The sequence below is a fragment of the Patiria miniata genome, unplaced genomic scaffold (assembly GCF_015706575.1).
Source record: "Patiria miniata isolate m_02_andy unplaced genomic scaffold, ASM1570657v1 HiC_scaffold_2, whole genome shotgun sequence".
NCBI lineage: Eukaryota > Metazoa > Echinodermata > Asteroidea > Valvatida > Asterinidae > Patiria > Patiria miniata.
In genome coordinates, this window is record NW_024037058.1 from 6396071 (window position 1) to 6411982 (window position 15912).

Below are 15912 nucleotides of genomic sequence, written 5' to 3' on the forward strand. Positions count from 1 at the left end.
TACAACCAAGTTGAAAATGAAAACCTTGTGCATTCTACTGCAATGATACATGGATGTTTGTAAATGTGGTTATTATGATGGATGTACATATGTAAACTGAAATCCTTTTTTTTTTTGGCCTTTCTTAAATGTGATTGTTTGAATACTACAATACAAAATGCATTTGGAACATTCTATGAATTAGGGGTCCACTTTTTCCTGTCCCTATACGTCTGGCATCTACAATTTTGTAATTGAAGATGCACTCCTTTATGTGTGTACTCTTCCTCCAAGAATGCTTCTGTGAATCAAATGACCCACCCAACAAATATTAATTAGTTTGAAAACATTTTTAATGCCACTCGAATGGCCAATTATACATTTCCGAGGTTACAGGGACAAGATAAATGTCAGACTTTGAACCCTAAATGTATAGAATTACCTACTTGTGAGAGGTTCCATATCATTACAATAATAGTTTAGTTACTTCCATCAATGATTGAGGCTTTTGCTTCTTTGAATAAGTATTGGTTTGCTAAATGCTGATAGACCAAGTAGTCTAAATGAAGCAGTAAGCATTTGCTTTAATTACAGAATATCTCTCCAAGAGACCGCAGCTTCCATGACAACAATGGCATTTCAGCTTAGAACCAAAGTCTGTTATTTTACCAATCAGCATCTCACATACGTTTGAGCCGCATTTTCCACTGGGCATGTTACAACTCTGCTCTTAGTGTTATTTGCATACATAATGAGGGCTGCCTGTTTTTACACCAATGATGCAACTCAAAAAGATATATTTGTATTTTATCATTTATAGATCACTTAATTTGGAAGCCGTTGTTATTGTATCACTAGTTAGTTCATTCACTGTATATTTTGTCAAAGACATTTTCAAAAACTTTTTCTAAGAACATAGCAACAATGATTTCATGAAACAACCGTCTTTTCTCAGTTGTCGTTTGTTTACATTTAAGACCATTTTGTGTTTGACAAATACATAGTATCAGTGGTTTCCCAACATTTAAACTTGTACATAATGGAAGAGGGGATTATCAAGTAATCAGATTGGTGAACACATTTTATTTTGATTTTTTTTATCTACTGATTGACCGTATTTGAATATTGTCAACATGCTCTCAAAATACATTGAGTATGTAACTATGAGCTTAGAAAATTAGTCAGGTTTGTTGAAGTCTGGTACAGTGTGTCATGAGCAATAAAGAAACCCACTAAAAATACTGTTTAATCAGCTTTTATTTTAAGTCAGCTTTTTATTTTTATCAAAATAAAAAAATGTAGTCGAAAGAAATCTATTGTTTGTTAAAGATTGCCTCGTGGGGTTCTACAATAAATATTTTAGTGCCTGTGAAAACTTCAAATGTCATGAACAAGACAAACTCCCCCCCCCCACAGTAGTGTGGTTGGGGTCTACGAGCGAATACTTACCTGTAGAGCGAATACTACATATGCATTGTTCCCTATGCCGGCAGGCAATTCGCTAAGAGTTTTACATACAATAGCGCCCTCACGTGTCCTACCCACGACGCCCTGTGACATGCGCACTACGTTAGCGTCCTCTTTTTCTCAAGCGTTACTTGCGTAAGCACTCAAGGAATCGAGTATAGTGGGGAAGGAGGGAGGGGTGCTCTACAGGTAAGTATTCGCTCGTAGACCCCAACCACACTACTGTGGGGGGGGGAGTCTACATCACTCTACTTACCTGTAGAGCGAATACTACATATGCATAGACTCGCACCGAGTAAGGCGGTGGGTATACGCAAATTACCGTATGTCTACAGGGGTGTAGGACATGAGGCGTGTCCAAAGGCAAACAACACCCAACCAAAAACCTACACCCCAGACGCTCTAGGTTTCACCTCGTCAGGGGAACCCAAAGAGCTCGTGCGCAAGAAGTCAGGGGGGTGTAACCATTATGGGAATGAACACATGATAGGTACACCTAAGTAAACTTAATGCCCATACAAATATATATATGTATATTGATATGCTCACCCGTTAGTGCTTCCGTGAGGCTCGACTGGCCGCTAGCAGCACTTCTCTTCCAGCCTTGCCATCTGCCTGGAGGACATCCTTCAGGTAGCATTCGGAGAACGTGGTAGGGTTCTTCCAGCAGGCTGCCTTGACGATGTCACCTAGGGGGACACCCATAAAAAAGGCCCACGAGGTGGACACTCCCCTGACCTCATGCGCTCGAATGGGTCCCTGGGTCGCTGGCCAGCCGCCCGGTACGGACCGGATAGCTGTCACGATCCAGCGAGTGATTGTATCACGGGACGCCGGCCCATGGGGCGGGGTCGTCGTGATGAACAATTTTTCGTGTCCCGTACGAAGTGACTTCATACGGTTGACATACCACTTAAGTGCTCGAACTTGGCACCAAAGTTTATCGTTTGCCTCGTTCGAAAAAGACTTGATGTCCGGGACAAAGATGTCCGGGGGCATAAAGGTCTCCGACTGGTTCTTTGCGAGAAAACCGGCCATAGGGATCAGGCGGACACCCCCCGGTTCCCACCGGATGTGTCCCGTCTGTATCGATAACGAGTGTAGTTCGCTACGTCGTCGGGACGTAGCAACAGCCAATAGAAAAGCTACTTTGATGGAGAGCTGTAACAAAGTTGAGCAATTCATTGGTTCAAAGGGAGCCTTCGCCAGTGTAGATAATACACCGAAGAGGTCCCAAGATGGGATTAATGTGCGTACTGGGGGACGAGTATTAAACATCCCCTTGATCAGTTGGCTAATTGCAGGGTTGCCGGAAACGGAGGAACCGTCCGAAAATCCCTGATGGATCGCGGCCGATCGATAATTTTTGACCGTGGCCATCGTGAGCCCACTGTTAAAAAGGTATAGGAGGAAATCCCCCACTTCCCCTACAGAAGTATTGGGGGGATGAATGGATTGCCGTCTACACCATTTAAAGAAATGGCGTAGTCGGCTATCGTACACCTTTCTGGTTGAGGCTCTACGGGACTGGGCTGCAATTGTTGCAGCTCGTCGCGAAAGGCCTGCTGAGCAGAGGGATCGCGTGACAATACCCAGCACGTCAGGTGAAGATCCCCCGGAGCCTGGTGATTGATTCCCGAGCTGGGCTGATAAAGGAGATCGGCCCTCCTCGGTAGAATTACCGGGCGGTGAACCAAGAGTCGGACGAGCCGGGGAAACCACGGCTGGCGGGGCCAGAACGGGGCTATGAGGAGAATTCGGCAATCCTCCTGCTCGATCTTGGTCAGCACTCGAGACACGAGGGAGATGGGTGGGAAGGCATAGGCCAGTAGGCCGTCCCACCGCACCGACAGTGCATCAGTCTGCCACGCGTTGGGATCTGGGCCCCTCGCGCAGTAGATCGGTAGCTGATTGTTCATTCGCGACGCGAATAGGTCCACATGCGGCCGGTCGATTAGTCTGAAGATCGACTGAGCCACCTGTGGGAGCAGTGACCACTCTGTCGGGGCGATCCAGCCTCTGGAGAGAGCGTCGGCTGTGACGTTCTCTTCCCCCGGGATGTGGACTGCCGACAGGGCTATCCCGTGATGTATGCACCAGAGGGTGAGATCCCACGTTAGTGCACACAGATGGCCTGACCGAGTGCCACCCTGGTGATTGATGTATGCCACCACTGTGGCGTTGTCGCATCGTACCAGGACTGCTTGCCCTCTGACGTCCGACTGGAAATGTTTTAGTGCGTTGGTGACTGCCAGCATTTCCAGGACATTGATGTGGGATGACTGATGTGCGGGGCCCCATACGCCCGCGACCTGTCGCGGGTGGAGGGTAGCCCCCCAGCCGTACCCTGACGCGTCGGTTGTGATAAGTACCGACGGGCGGGGCGGGCGGAAAACGCGGCCCTGCGTTATGTTGGCCTCGACTAGCCACCAACGAAGGTGGGGGACTAGCCAAGACGTAGTGGGCACCGGATGGTTGATCGGGTGCCAGCGGGGTCTGTAGAAAGACAGCAGGTGAAGTTGAATTGGCCTCATCCTCAGCCTGCAAAAATCCACCAAGTCCACCAGACTGGCCATAAGGCCCAACAGCCTGAGCCAGGCTCGGGCCGGAGCCACTACCGTCGGGAGGAAGAGGGACACGCACTGCCGAAGGTTCAGCAGGCGGTCCTCCGATGGCCGGGCCAGTCCCCTGCGAAGATCGAGGGATGCACCTAGAAAGGTGGGAACCTGAGAGGGGACTGGATGGGATTTCTTGGTGTTGATGAGAAATCCCAGGTCGGAAGCAAGTTGCCACGTTAGTTGGAGCGCCGCTTCCGTCTCCCCTCGAGAACGGCCCACTACTAGCCAATCGTCGAGGTACATGAATATCATGACCCCTCGACGCCGCAGTGCCGCCCCGATCGTCTTCACAATCCGGGTGAACACCCGCGGAGAAGTGGATAGCCCAAACGGGAGCACCACAAATTCGTACAGTGTATTTTTGTATTGGAAACGTAGGAATTTGCGATGTTCCGGCCTGATCGGTACGTGAAAGTACACGTCTTTCAAGTCTATACTGGCCGCCCACGCTGGTGTCATGATCGATGCAAGAATGGTCCGTAACGTTTCCATGCGGAAACGTTTCGGACGTATGAACTTGTTGAGGGGTTTTAAGTTCAGTATTGGACGCCACACGCCGGTCTCCTTCTTGGGGGCCAAGAAGAAGGTTGACATGAAACCTGCCCGGGTCCCCCCTTGGGGGACAACACGAACTGCTCTCTTCAGAAGGAGGGCGTCGATCTCCTCCTCGAGGGAGCGGCGTTTTGCTGTGTCGGGCGGTACGGGCGTTGTCCGAATTAGCATGTCCGACGGGGGGGTCCTCGTAAACTCGAGCGCGTAACCGCTGCTGATTGTTTCGAGGACCCACCGGTCGGAAGTCACCTGCACCCAGGACCCCACGAACTCCTGAAGGCGGCCTCCCACGGGTCCAGCGGTGGGAGGCCGCCCGGAGACGCATAAGTCACTTGCGCCACGCCCCGGTGTACCGGGGAGTGGGCGCACGGAAACCGCGTCCCGACTGGGGACGCTGTTGTCCGGTATGTGGTTGTGAATAGCGCGGGCCGACCGCCTTATCGGCGCGCCCACGAAATCCACCACGGGCCGCTCTGACCGGGGGGCGGCGCCGGGGAATGACAAAAGATGGCTGTTTCTTCTTGTCCGCGGTTTTCGGCTCGGCCGGTTTCTTGAGATTTATTTTCTCCGTGGCCTTGAGGCGCTTTGCTTCGGCCTCCATGGCCTCCTGGAACTTACCAGAAAATAAGTCCGGGCCTGAGATAAGCCCGGGAGATCGTCGAGACGCTTTCGTGCTCCCGGTGAAGGGAGGAAAAGCACATCTAGCACATTGTTGCGGCGTGACGATGTTGCTAAGGTCGACACTCTAGCAAACTGGTCGAGAGTGGAGCACAGGCCGCGATCGAGGCAATGGAGAGCAGCCACCATCATGTCGGCTGGTATCATCGAATCTTCTTCATATCCCAGTGCCAGGTACTCTGACAGGAGAAGAAGAAAGGACGTCGCACGCATACCCATGCGTGCCGCCGAGTCCATCCTGCGGGTGACATCCTCCAGCTTTCCACGGGTCTTGTCTGTAAAAGGAACCTTGGATGAAGCTGTCCCTCGGTCAGCGGCGAGTTTGTCAATGGCCGAGTCCGGCAGGACTGGAGTTGAGAAATATTTCTCAAAATCCCCTGGGGGGAAATGATAATATGAGTCTACGCGTTTAGCGTAGGCACTCCATGTCTTTGCGTGCATTATACCGTCGATGTGGTCAACGCACACGCGGTCCAAGGGCATTGTGGGAAAAGCCCGGACCGGTTCTGCCGTCGGTCCCGATCTCTTCTTGAACGACTGACGCTCAGGAGGAGGAGGTTCGGTACCAGCAGGAAGATTCAGAACTCTGATCATATCCCGTTGGACCAGGCGAAGTTCGGTCTCAGCCACCGATAGGCGTTGCATGGTGCGGGTCAGTTCGCTCTCGTCCGCCGAATTTTCAGAGTCCGGGGGGCGAGTTGTCACCGGGGAATGGGAACCAGGCTCCGGGGGCGAAGCAGCGCCGTCACGGTGTCCCGGTATCGAGCCCCGCTCAGAGTCTAGTGACACCGATGGGTGTAAACTAATACCGGGCGGGGACGCCGGTGCACGGCCCTCCGTGCACGGCATTGTCCGCTGGTCTGTAGTCACCCCACCACGGCCGTGATGACTGGCGTGTGGGGGCTGTAATTCTGGAGGGGACTCCGGCGCACGGCTAACCGTGTGTGGTATGTCCCTTTGGCCCGGAGTCGGCCAACTGTGACCGTAATCTCCCTGTCGGCCCGACAATGAGGCCGCGAGGGAGTGAAAGGCCTCCAAAAAATCATCGCGTGAGATCGGGTCGCCACCCTTGTGGCGTTTCCCATGGTGTGATCGGCCGGATGACTCGCTAGAACTCGTCGAAGAACGGCGGGAACGGCGGCTCTTTTTTGATTTTTTCTTCTTTGAAGAACGACTCCGAGTAGTTGCCGAGGATTGCGGGGACACGGGGATGCCCGAACAACGAATAAAATCCGATGTAGAGGCACGGCCCTCCGAGCGTAGCGTTAAATCTCTGGGGGAATCCCAGGGATTCGGCTCTACGCTATCAATAGCCCGGGCGGCCGACAGCGCTCCCACGCCGGTAACATAGGCGGGTGCTGTACGGTCGATCAACCGGCCATATAACAGCCCATCCCCAGGCATCGTGGTAATCACGGGGCTGGGTGGGCCTGGGTGCACTGAGCCATGGAGGAGTACTTCCTCCGGCTGCGTGTGCCCCGTAGACGGGCCAGGGACAGGCACGGTGCGCCCCGTAGCGGGGCCACCTTTTGCCGTACGTCCCTTTTTGGGTACTGCCCCGGCGTCAGACAATTTCCTTGTCTTGCCGGTGCGTTTCCCCTTCAGTTGGGCGGACCCGTGAATATTGACCGAAGACGGTGGGGGTGTACGGCCCCCCGCTTGGTCAACGGGTCCGTCAGCTTCGACAGCCGGCAGTGGCTGAAGGGGCCGACTAGGGGACTGCTGCCGCGGTGACGTACCATCACCGGTGCAGTCCCCCGAGAACTCGGGCTTGTCTGGTGGGATGTACGTCCCTCCATTATCGACACACCCAGTCCTCCCCAACTTCCTAGATTTACTCATTTCTTACTTCACTTTCACTCAAATCCTTCACTAGAACAACTCTACAATAAATACTTTCTCTTTATTTCTTCGAAATAGCTTTCTCCAAGCAAAAGAGGTACCAATAAAATAGTGAAATTCAGGTCGATTGAAGTTCCACGTTATACCTCGCCTGCGGCTAAGAGAAAAAGAGGACGCTAACGTAGTGCGCATGTCACAGGGCGTCGTGGGTAGGACACGTGAGGGCGCTATTGTATGTAAAACTCTTAGCGAATTGCCTGCCGGCATAGGGAACAATGCATATGTAGTATTCGCTCTACAGGTAAGTAGAGTGATGTAGACTCGGAATTTTTTTGGTACTTTAGCAACCGCTTGTGACAAGGGAAAAACCACCACTTGGAATTTTTTACCCGAAATGAATTGCTAACAATAGCATTTGTAGGGCATGCTAAATACAAACAAAATGTTTAAAGTAAATATTTCTTTACATTACGAACGTAAAACAGTTGACAAGACACCTGACATCTAACAAGAGGAAGCCCCTGGATGCCAGGGCCGACATAGTATGGTTGCTGAGGGTGCAGTCAAGTTCCCGCTGCAACTATAGATAAATCATGAATATCACACACTCTATGTGAGTGTGAAATGTACGTGATCTGGAACTTTCTAAAGGTACCAGCAGCGATACTAGGGTTAAGCTTCTAGGGGGCACCTGGGGGTTCACCAATTTTTTGGGGGGCACTGAAGGTAACTAGTTTGTTGTTTGCAATTCAAGATTTCAATGGGGGGGGGGGGAGACACATGCCCCATAGTTACACCTTTAAAAGGTACACAGAAATATGGAATTCAAACATCATATCAGCTTTAACAGTCCCTTACATATTTACAATTAAAACTAGTTACGAACCAATAAAGGTTTGAATGGTATCAACCCCATTTAATTGCCTAATGTTGCAGTCCACTCTTTTCTTAATAAATTGAAATGCAAAATGGTTTAGTAGGAATGAAGCCTTAACACTAGTCTGAGTATCACCCGTTGTGTCACCCTCTCTGTCTCTGGCCCAACGTCTGATATATCTACGCATGCAAATTAATGCGACCCCGCGCGCCAGCCATGAGTCGACATGACATCATTTCATTCTCAAATCTGGACGTAGCTGTTCATTGGTCAATTTTGATGCCATATTTTTATAATACAGCAACGGACATAGAGATCCAATAAAACCCGACATTGGGTTTTAATACTGTTAACATGCACAAGTGGGCATTCACATTACGCGAGTTATTTCAAATATTATGTGATGATCATTCGAAGTCACAGAACGTTTTGACAAAGGCTGTTTTTTTTTAACACAATTTATAACATAAAAGTATAGTCGTGTTATTAGATGTACATGACAAAACCAAAGACCCGATATAGAAGGTACCCACTGATGAATGGTCAGAATCTCGAGGTCAAGATGCAGTCTTGTTTTGCATAATAATCACCAAATCTCTCTTGCTGTGCAAGGAGATATTACATAAACTACCTTAGCACCTATTAATCCTACAGTGTGAGTGTGCCGACAGGTGTTTGCCTCAAGAGGCCACTTTCCAACTTAACAGTCTTTTGAAAAGTATACTAACTTCTACAAAATGAACTTACCTGTACATGGAAGTACATTGGGGAATCTGTTCTTGTTTTTGCAGACAGGTTTCTTGGCTTCCTCACAGTTGACTGCCACTGACATTTCATTTAGCACCTGAAGTTTAAAGTAAACAAATTGACAACACGTTACAATACTTTTTCTCTTTTTAGCTCGGACTTCAATTACAATTGACAATTGTTGACTAATGTGATGTGGGAGCAGTGGTGTATCCAGAGGGGAGGGGGCAGGGGAGAGGATGAGGGGGGGGGGGGCACCTTGTCCCTTGCCCCGAGCAGCTTTTTTGAAAGATATTTTTTCAGTAACTAATTCCATAAATGGTTAGAGAGTTCTGACAGGAAAAAAAGAAACCAAGCTCCAAAACCATTACATTGAGCCGTGAAAATCGGCATAAATTTTCCAGCATGCATAATAATTGTCAGTTTTGAAGAGCATAATAATTGTCAGTTTTGAAGAGCTGGGAGCAGTGGTGTATCCAGAGGGGAGGGGGCAGGGGAGAGGATGAGGGGGGGGGGCACCTTGTCCCTTGCCCCGAGCAGCTTTTTTGAAAGATATTTTTTCAGTAACTAATTCCATAAATGGTTAGAGAATTCTGACAGGAAAAAAAGAAACCAAGCTCCAAAACCATTACATTGAGCCGTGAAAATCGGCATAAATTTTCCAGCATGCATAATAATTGTCAGTTTTGAAGAGCATAATAATTGTCAGTTTTGAAGAGCTGGGAGCAGTGGTGTATCCAGAGGGGAGGGGGCAGGGTAGAGGATGAGGGGGGGGGCACCTTGTCCCTTGCCCCGAGCAGCTTTTTTGAAAGATATTTTTTCAGTAACTAATTCCATAAATGGTTAGAGAGTTCTGACAGGAAAAAAAGAAACCAAGCTCCAAAACCATTACATTGAGCCGTGAAAATCGGCATAAATTTTCCAGCATGCATAATAATTGTCAGTTTTGAAGAGCACCCCCCCCCCCCCCCCCCGAGGCCAAGTGTTCGGGGATGTGCAGTGCGGTAGCCACCTGACATCAAATGCCGGATAGGACACTATGTGGGATATGACGTTTTTAACACCCAAGGGCTGCATTTGGCCTCGGGTGCTATGTACAGGTATGGCCAACACATTACACACTGGGGCACAGGCTGCATTTTGCAGTCGATGTGCAGTACACGCATCACCCATAATGAACTCACTTTCGATGCAAGAAACCTTTAAAAGGATTATTTACATGTTTTTGTTTTCTTTGCAAGGTCGACACCAAAAGAAACAATGCTTCTTTGGGAAAATCTGTTACTTTAAAAGCATTTTTGAAAAACTTAACCCAAGTCATCACAAATATCTTATATTGCGATCCCATATCAAATGTTTGAATTGTAATCATTCACGCACAGTTAAACACTGTTTAAACATGAAAATTCCTTTGGAAATGTGAAAAGGAATATTACGTGTATAAGATAAGACTGATAGGAATATTTAACTTGTAATGTTCTATATGTTGTATTGTAATTTGGGTGAGTGTTATGCATACATTTGCATATATTCCCTTTGCTACATGAATTTCATACAAATGTACAAACATGTACATGTAGGCCTACAGTTCAACATATTATATATGTGTTAAATTCACATTTCCGCTTCAGTGTAACACAGTGACTGGAACAGGCCCTTGGTAAATCTATTGTTACCAGAAACTGGGCCTTTGAAGGGGTTCACAAAATACCAATACCTGTTGACTAGGCAATGCAAGTTCAACTGTGTGACCTGTGATCCATTGCAGTCTGGTGTATTTATAGAATTGGGAATTTACAGGCACTGAGCAATGCCACACCCTACAGACATTCAAGTCGATCCAGAGAGTGAGAACCAGCCATCATTAGTTACTGCAAAATATTATTCCAGCAGTTTCTTCATCAAACAGCCAAATTGATTGCAGAAATATCTTCTGACATAACTCAGGTATGTTTAGTTGAGAATAAGCTTGACAAATGTAACCACAATTGGCATAGGGATCTGTGCAGACATTTGACTACCAACTTCAGTTTCCTTCTCAGATGCACCATGATCAGTGTGTTTAACCAGTCTGAAAAAAAATCATGACTTCACCAAATGGGGAAAAATGAGTTTATTATGCATTCTATCAACTATCATTGGATTAGACGTTTTTGGGTGTTTTTTCCCCATGTATTAGAAAAGCTACACTTCCATTAAGGCCACACTCTTTTTCTTTTCTGCTGACTTTTTTATTTTGTAGGCCAAGTTGAACAAGATAAAATTGAAATGTTTAGCCACTTTTTAATTTTATATTTTCTCCGTACTTGTGATTATTGCAGTGGCAGTGTTGGAACAAAAAAAAGCATGAAATTTACCTTATCACAACACAGCCAGAGAAGTGTCAGTAATTTCTCTGGCCATACATTGTCTGGGTTTTGTTGAGATACGGCAAACGCATGGGCAATGCCCATGGCTAGCAATATGGTACGAAACTTTGCTAACACGAATGTTTACGTGAATGCAACTTCATAAAAAGTATAAAAATACTTTGGTGAAGGGCAAAACCAAATATTGAATATTGAAAAAGTATATTGACTGAATGGTAAGTGGCAGCGCGCTTGTGCCTTGGTGTAGAGCATATTGTGCATTCAGCCTGCTCATGACCTGGCAATTTTTGCCTAATTTTTCCTCTTTATTTTTTTTACTTAATTTTTTTAATATGAGAAAGGTACACCATGTAATAATAAACTTTTTTTTGTAAACATTTGTGCCTTTGGAGGAATTTTTTGGGGGAAAATAATATCAAATTTCAGTTCCTTTAGATTTTGCTTTTTTTTGTTTACAGGTGCACCCATTTATGTTTTACAAATCGAACAGTGCGTCCGTAAAACAAAATGTACAAAAAAAAAGAAAAAAAAGAATCAGACCCATTTGACCAAACCACATAAGAACTAATGATTCATGATTTAAGATGCAGGTCACCTTGTTCTTCTAATTAACAGGTCCAAGAATATTAACAATACATGCTGAACTGAAGGACCAAGATGGCATCTAATGTTACAGCTCAATCAGTGCTGGAGAAGATTAATGTGGATCATCTGCAATGCTCCATCTGCACCAACCGTTTTAGGCAGCCCAAACTGCTGGACTGTTTGCATAGTTTTTGCCTGCAATGCCTCCAAGAGCTCAGTAAGAGCCAAGATCCTAGTGGTACAAAGCTGGCATGTCATCTGTGCAGACGTGAAACCATGTTGGAAGGGTCTGGGGTTGCTGATCTCCCTAATAACTTTGCATTCAGTGCCCTGGTGGAGGAAGTTACAATGCAGGAAAAGCTACTGGAAGGTCAAGGGTCAGAGATCAAATGTCAAAACTGTGATGAGGAGAATCAGGCTATTTCAAGATGCATGGACTGTGATCATTTCCTGTGTCAAGAATGTCAAAAGGCTCATGAACGTATGACTGTCATGAAATCTCATAAAATCTACACAATGGCTCAACTCCGATCAGGAGAGATTGTCTACAAGAGTAAACTAAGAGAAGAAGTTCCCAAATGCAGCAAGCATCCAGAGCAGAATCTCAATGTCTACTGCAACACCTGCGAGCAGTTGCTGTGTACATCATGCACTTTGTTAGAACATAGAAATCCAAAACACAGCCTCATTAGCTTACCTGAGGCTGCGGAAAAATGCAAAGATCAAGTTGCTAAGCTGGTGGCTGCAGTTGACAAGAAAATGTCAGCTGTGAGTTCTGCCATAAAAGATATAAATGAGTCCCACGAGACATTAGATGTCACATATGCAACCACCAGAGACAGAATCTCCAAAAAAGCTGCCAAGGAAGTTGCCCGTATCAAGCAGCAGGAGCAAGAACTTCTACAAGACTTGGAAAAAAACTACAACTTTCGAATTAAGACGTTTGAGAAAGCAGAGGTCAACAACAGCAAAATGGTGGCCCAGGCACAGCACACTCTGGGGGTGGTGAACCAACTCATGACTCAAGAAAGGTATTGCGACATTCTCAGTCTTCGTCAGAATGTTGTGGGTAATCTTCAAGATCTCATGAGAGAAAAGCTAGAGACAGTGTCTGACAAACTGGCCATGCTGGACTTTAATGAAGCCGAGGAATGTTTCCTTGGGTGTTTGGTGCTGGATAACAAGCCAGAAATGGTTGTTAGAATGAGTACAACAAAGAGGTGGAAACTGAGAATAGAAAAGCCAAGGTTTAATTCAGAGGAATTCTTCAATGGGGTATCTGGCGTTGCAGCTTTCTCAAACAATGAAATAGTTGTGGTAGACCAAAGGAGGGAAAAGTTGATTTCCTTCCCACTCGATGCCCCAAGCACACAGCAGGACATCCCGTGTCTTGTTCGTCCATGGCGCGTTGCAGTAAACAAGGACAATCAGCTCATTGTCTTGGATCAAGGCAATGTCAAGGTCCTGGATCAGAAATATCAGCTGCTGTGTCAGTTCAAACCTGGTGGAGATGATTTAATTTTCCCAACTTGTCTTGCTGTCGATAACAACAATCTGATAGCAGTGGGTTTTCAGCGTGACAAAATAGCCCTGCACAATCCAGACGGATATATAATCAGAATACTGCCAGCACCAAAGATGGAGCGGTCTATAGCCATCAGCAATCAGCGTGTCATCTACACCAGTTCAGAGGGGCTGCAAGCAGTGGACTACAATGGCACCCGCATTCCAGCTATTGACGACACTGACATTGGCAACCCATCACAAGTGTGTTGCGACAGCGAAGGCGGAATCTTTGTGGCTGTCACCAAGGACCTACATTCAAGTCAGGTTCACTATTACAGTCCAAAAGGCAAGTACCAGGGATGTGTGATCAAGAAATGCCAAACTCCAGATGGGATGATACTCACAAAAGACAATGACCTCATCCTGTTTGGAGAGAAAGCTGTACAAATCTACTCCGGTGTCACCAAGACAAAACACATTACAACATTTTCAGGGGAGAATTCATCAAAACAATATGTTGTTTATTCAGTCCCTCCGTGTACATTTAGAAGCAACGACACTGATATCGCTGATGATGAGTGTGCAGATGATACAATGGGCGCATATTGGGCAGAGTTGTAATGACTCGAGTCAATGACTCGACTCGAGTCTGACTCGAGTCACATTTTTTGGCGACTCGACTCGACTCGAGTCCCGACGGGTAAATGACTCGACTCGACTCGAGTCACTGCGAGCAAATGACTCGACTCGACTCGAGTCCCTCATCAGAATGACTCGACTCGACTCGAGGAAGGCTAATAAGACTCGAGTCCCAAAATAAAAGCAAAACTTACTTGCGAAAAATATTTGCAATGACTTACGCTGCGCCGTTCGCGTTGCCAGTTTTTGTTCACGTCACGTTAATGTTCGCGAATAATGTACGTTTATATACAGCGGCAGTCTGTTTCCTTCCTCCATAATGAAACAACAAACATACACCGTGTTGCGGACTCCCACCTTGTGGTTCTATAGCATGTAATGCTAAACCCGGAACCAGACTTAAAACGCATTTCTCAATCCGTGGTTTCATCATTGGTTTCGGGCGATTTTGAAGTTCTTGGTGGAACGCTGGCTAAATTCATGTCCCGATTTCACACACAAAAATGGATACGGACGGGCCCACCTTTAAATAATCAGAAACAGTTTTGTATAATGCAATTAGGTTTTAACGTTGTCAGCGATCAGCGAACAACAAAATCTAGACCCGAAGCCAAACCAGTTATAAGACCGAAGTTTCACATCTTCTTATCTGTGACGTGAGCTAGCAATGGAAACTGTTGGTTGGGTACCATACAGCATACTTTATGTCTTTGGATTTCCGTAATAGACTGGTGACTTGTATTCTTTCTCTCTTGTGTTTGTTGCTTTTTATTGTAATTAAGTGTTCAAATATTTGTGACTCGAATTGACTCGAGCTAAATACTTGACTCGACTCGACTCGACTCGACCACACTCTGTGACTCGACTCGACTCGACTCGACCTTGTTGACCTAATAACTCGACTCGACTCGAGTCACTTCTTTAAAATTTTTGTGACTCGACTCGAGTCACAAAAATCAGTGACTCGTTACAACTCTGATATTGGGAAACATAAATGCTATAAGATATCATCTATTTGTGTACGTGTAAGTAACATGGAAAATACAAAAGGAATGAGTATGCAACAGTATTTCTTGAAGTCACACACAGTAACTGCATTTATCGGTACAATATAACTTGAAGGTTAGGCTAATCGTATGGAGCTACATGTATGGATCTACATGCTTACTGAAATTAAGAAAATTAAGAAATTATGAAATAAAGGGGTTTTTGCAATGTATCAGTCTTTTTTTGCCATTGGAAAATAGTTCATAAAAAAGTTAATTTGTGAACATTTATTTTCTGTTGGATTATCCAACACTGCGTGTGTAGAACAGATGGCACATGTACAGTACTAGTTCAGCAGATTGGTGATAAGATTTTTCAGAATGATGATAAAAGCATGACAGTTGGCACACAGTCAGAGTACGTCATGGGAAAGATATTTGGCTGTAGGGCCATCCGGCGCAGATTTGTCCTTTGAAAAAAAATATCAAAATTTTCCAAATGGCAGCCATTGCATGTTATCCTATGATTTTTTTCAAAGGACAAATCTGCGATGGCCTTACAGCCAAATATCTTTCCAATCGTATACTCTGACTGTGTGTCAAATTTCATGCTTTTATCATCAAATTAACAATTCCATCATATTGTGCACCAATCTGCCTGATAATACTGGGATATTCAGCGCTGGCTCTATCAAAAACTGCTGCAGAACAAAACGTTTGATTTTTAAGAATTGAGGGAATGGAGTGGAAAAATGTTCATAACTGGTAAGTGAGAAGAAATTCATTAGACCCTAGTCACACTAGAGGCGGAATGAGCCAGAATGCCGTCGGAATGAAAATTCTTTGTATATTTCTGGATGTTCGAAGTGCATTCTAAAACTTCTGAGTGCATTTCAAATATTTGGGCCCATTCTTGTGGCCGGCCCGAATGTTTTGCTCATGCTCAGAACTTTCGAGGTGCATTCGAAGTGGAGAAATATCGAACGGCATTCGAAGTGTATTCTAACTGCACTCTGACTGCATTCTAAATATTCTTACGGCATTCCAACAGCATTCGAAACATTTTA

The 15912-nt window shown here is 46.0% G+C and overlaps 1 protein-coding gene across 1 annotated transcript; it reads left to right on the forward strand.

Annotated features, from left to right (window-relative positions):
• Window positions 1-12230: 12230 nt before the first annotated feature.
• On the forward strand, window positions 12231-13841 carry LOC119726893. The gene has a single exon (XM_038198744.1). It carries the CDS (start codon window positions 12231-12233, stop codon window positions 13839-13841), a length of 1611 nt encoding a protein of 536 aa, XP_038054672.1.
• The last annotated feature ends 2071 nt before the right edge of the window (window positions 13842-15912 follow it).

What these genes read in the sequence shown, in the direction of transcription:
- LOC119726893 (XM_038198744.1), top strand. Translation starts at nt 12,231, where the DNA reads ATGGCTCAACTCCGATCAGGAGAGATTGTCTACAAGAGTAAACTAAGA.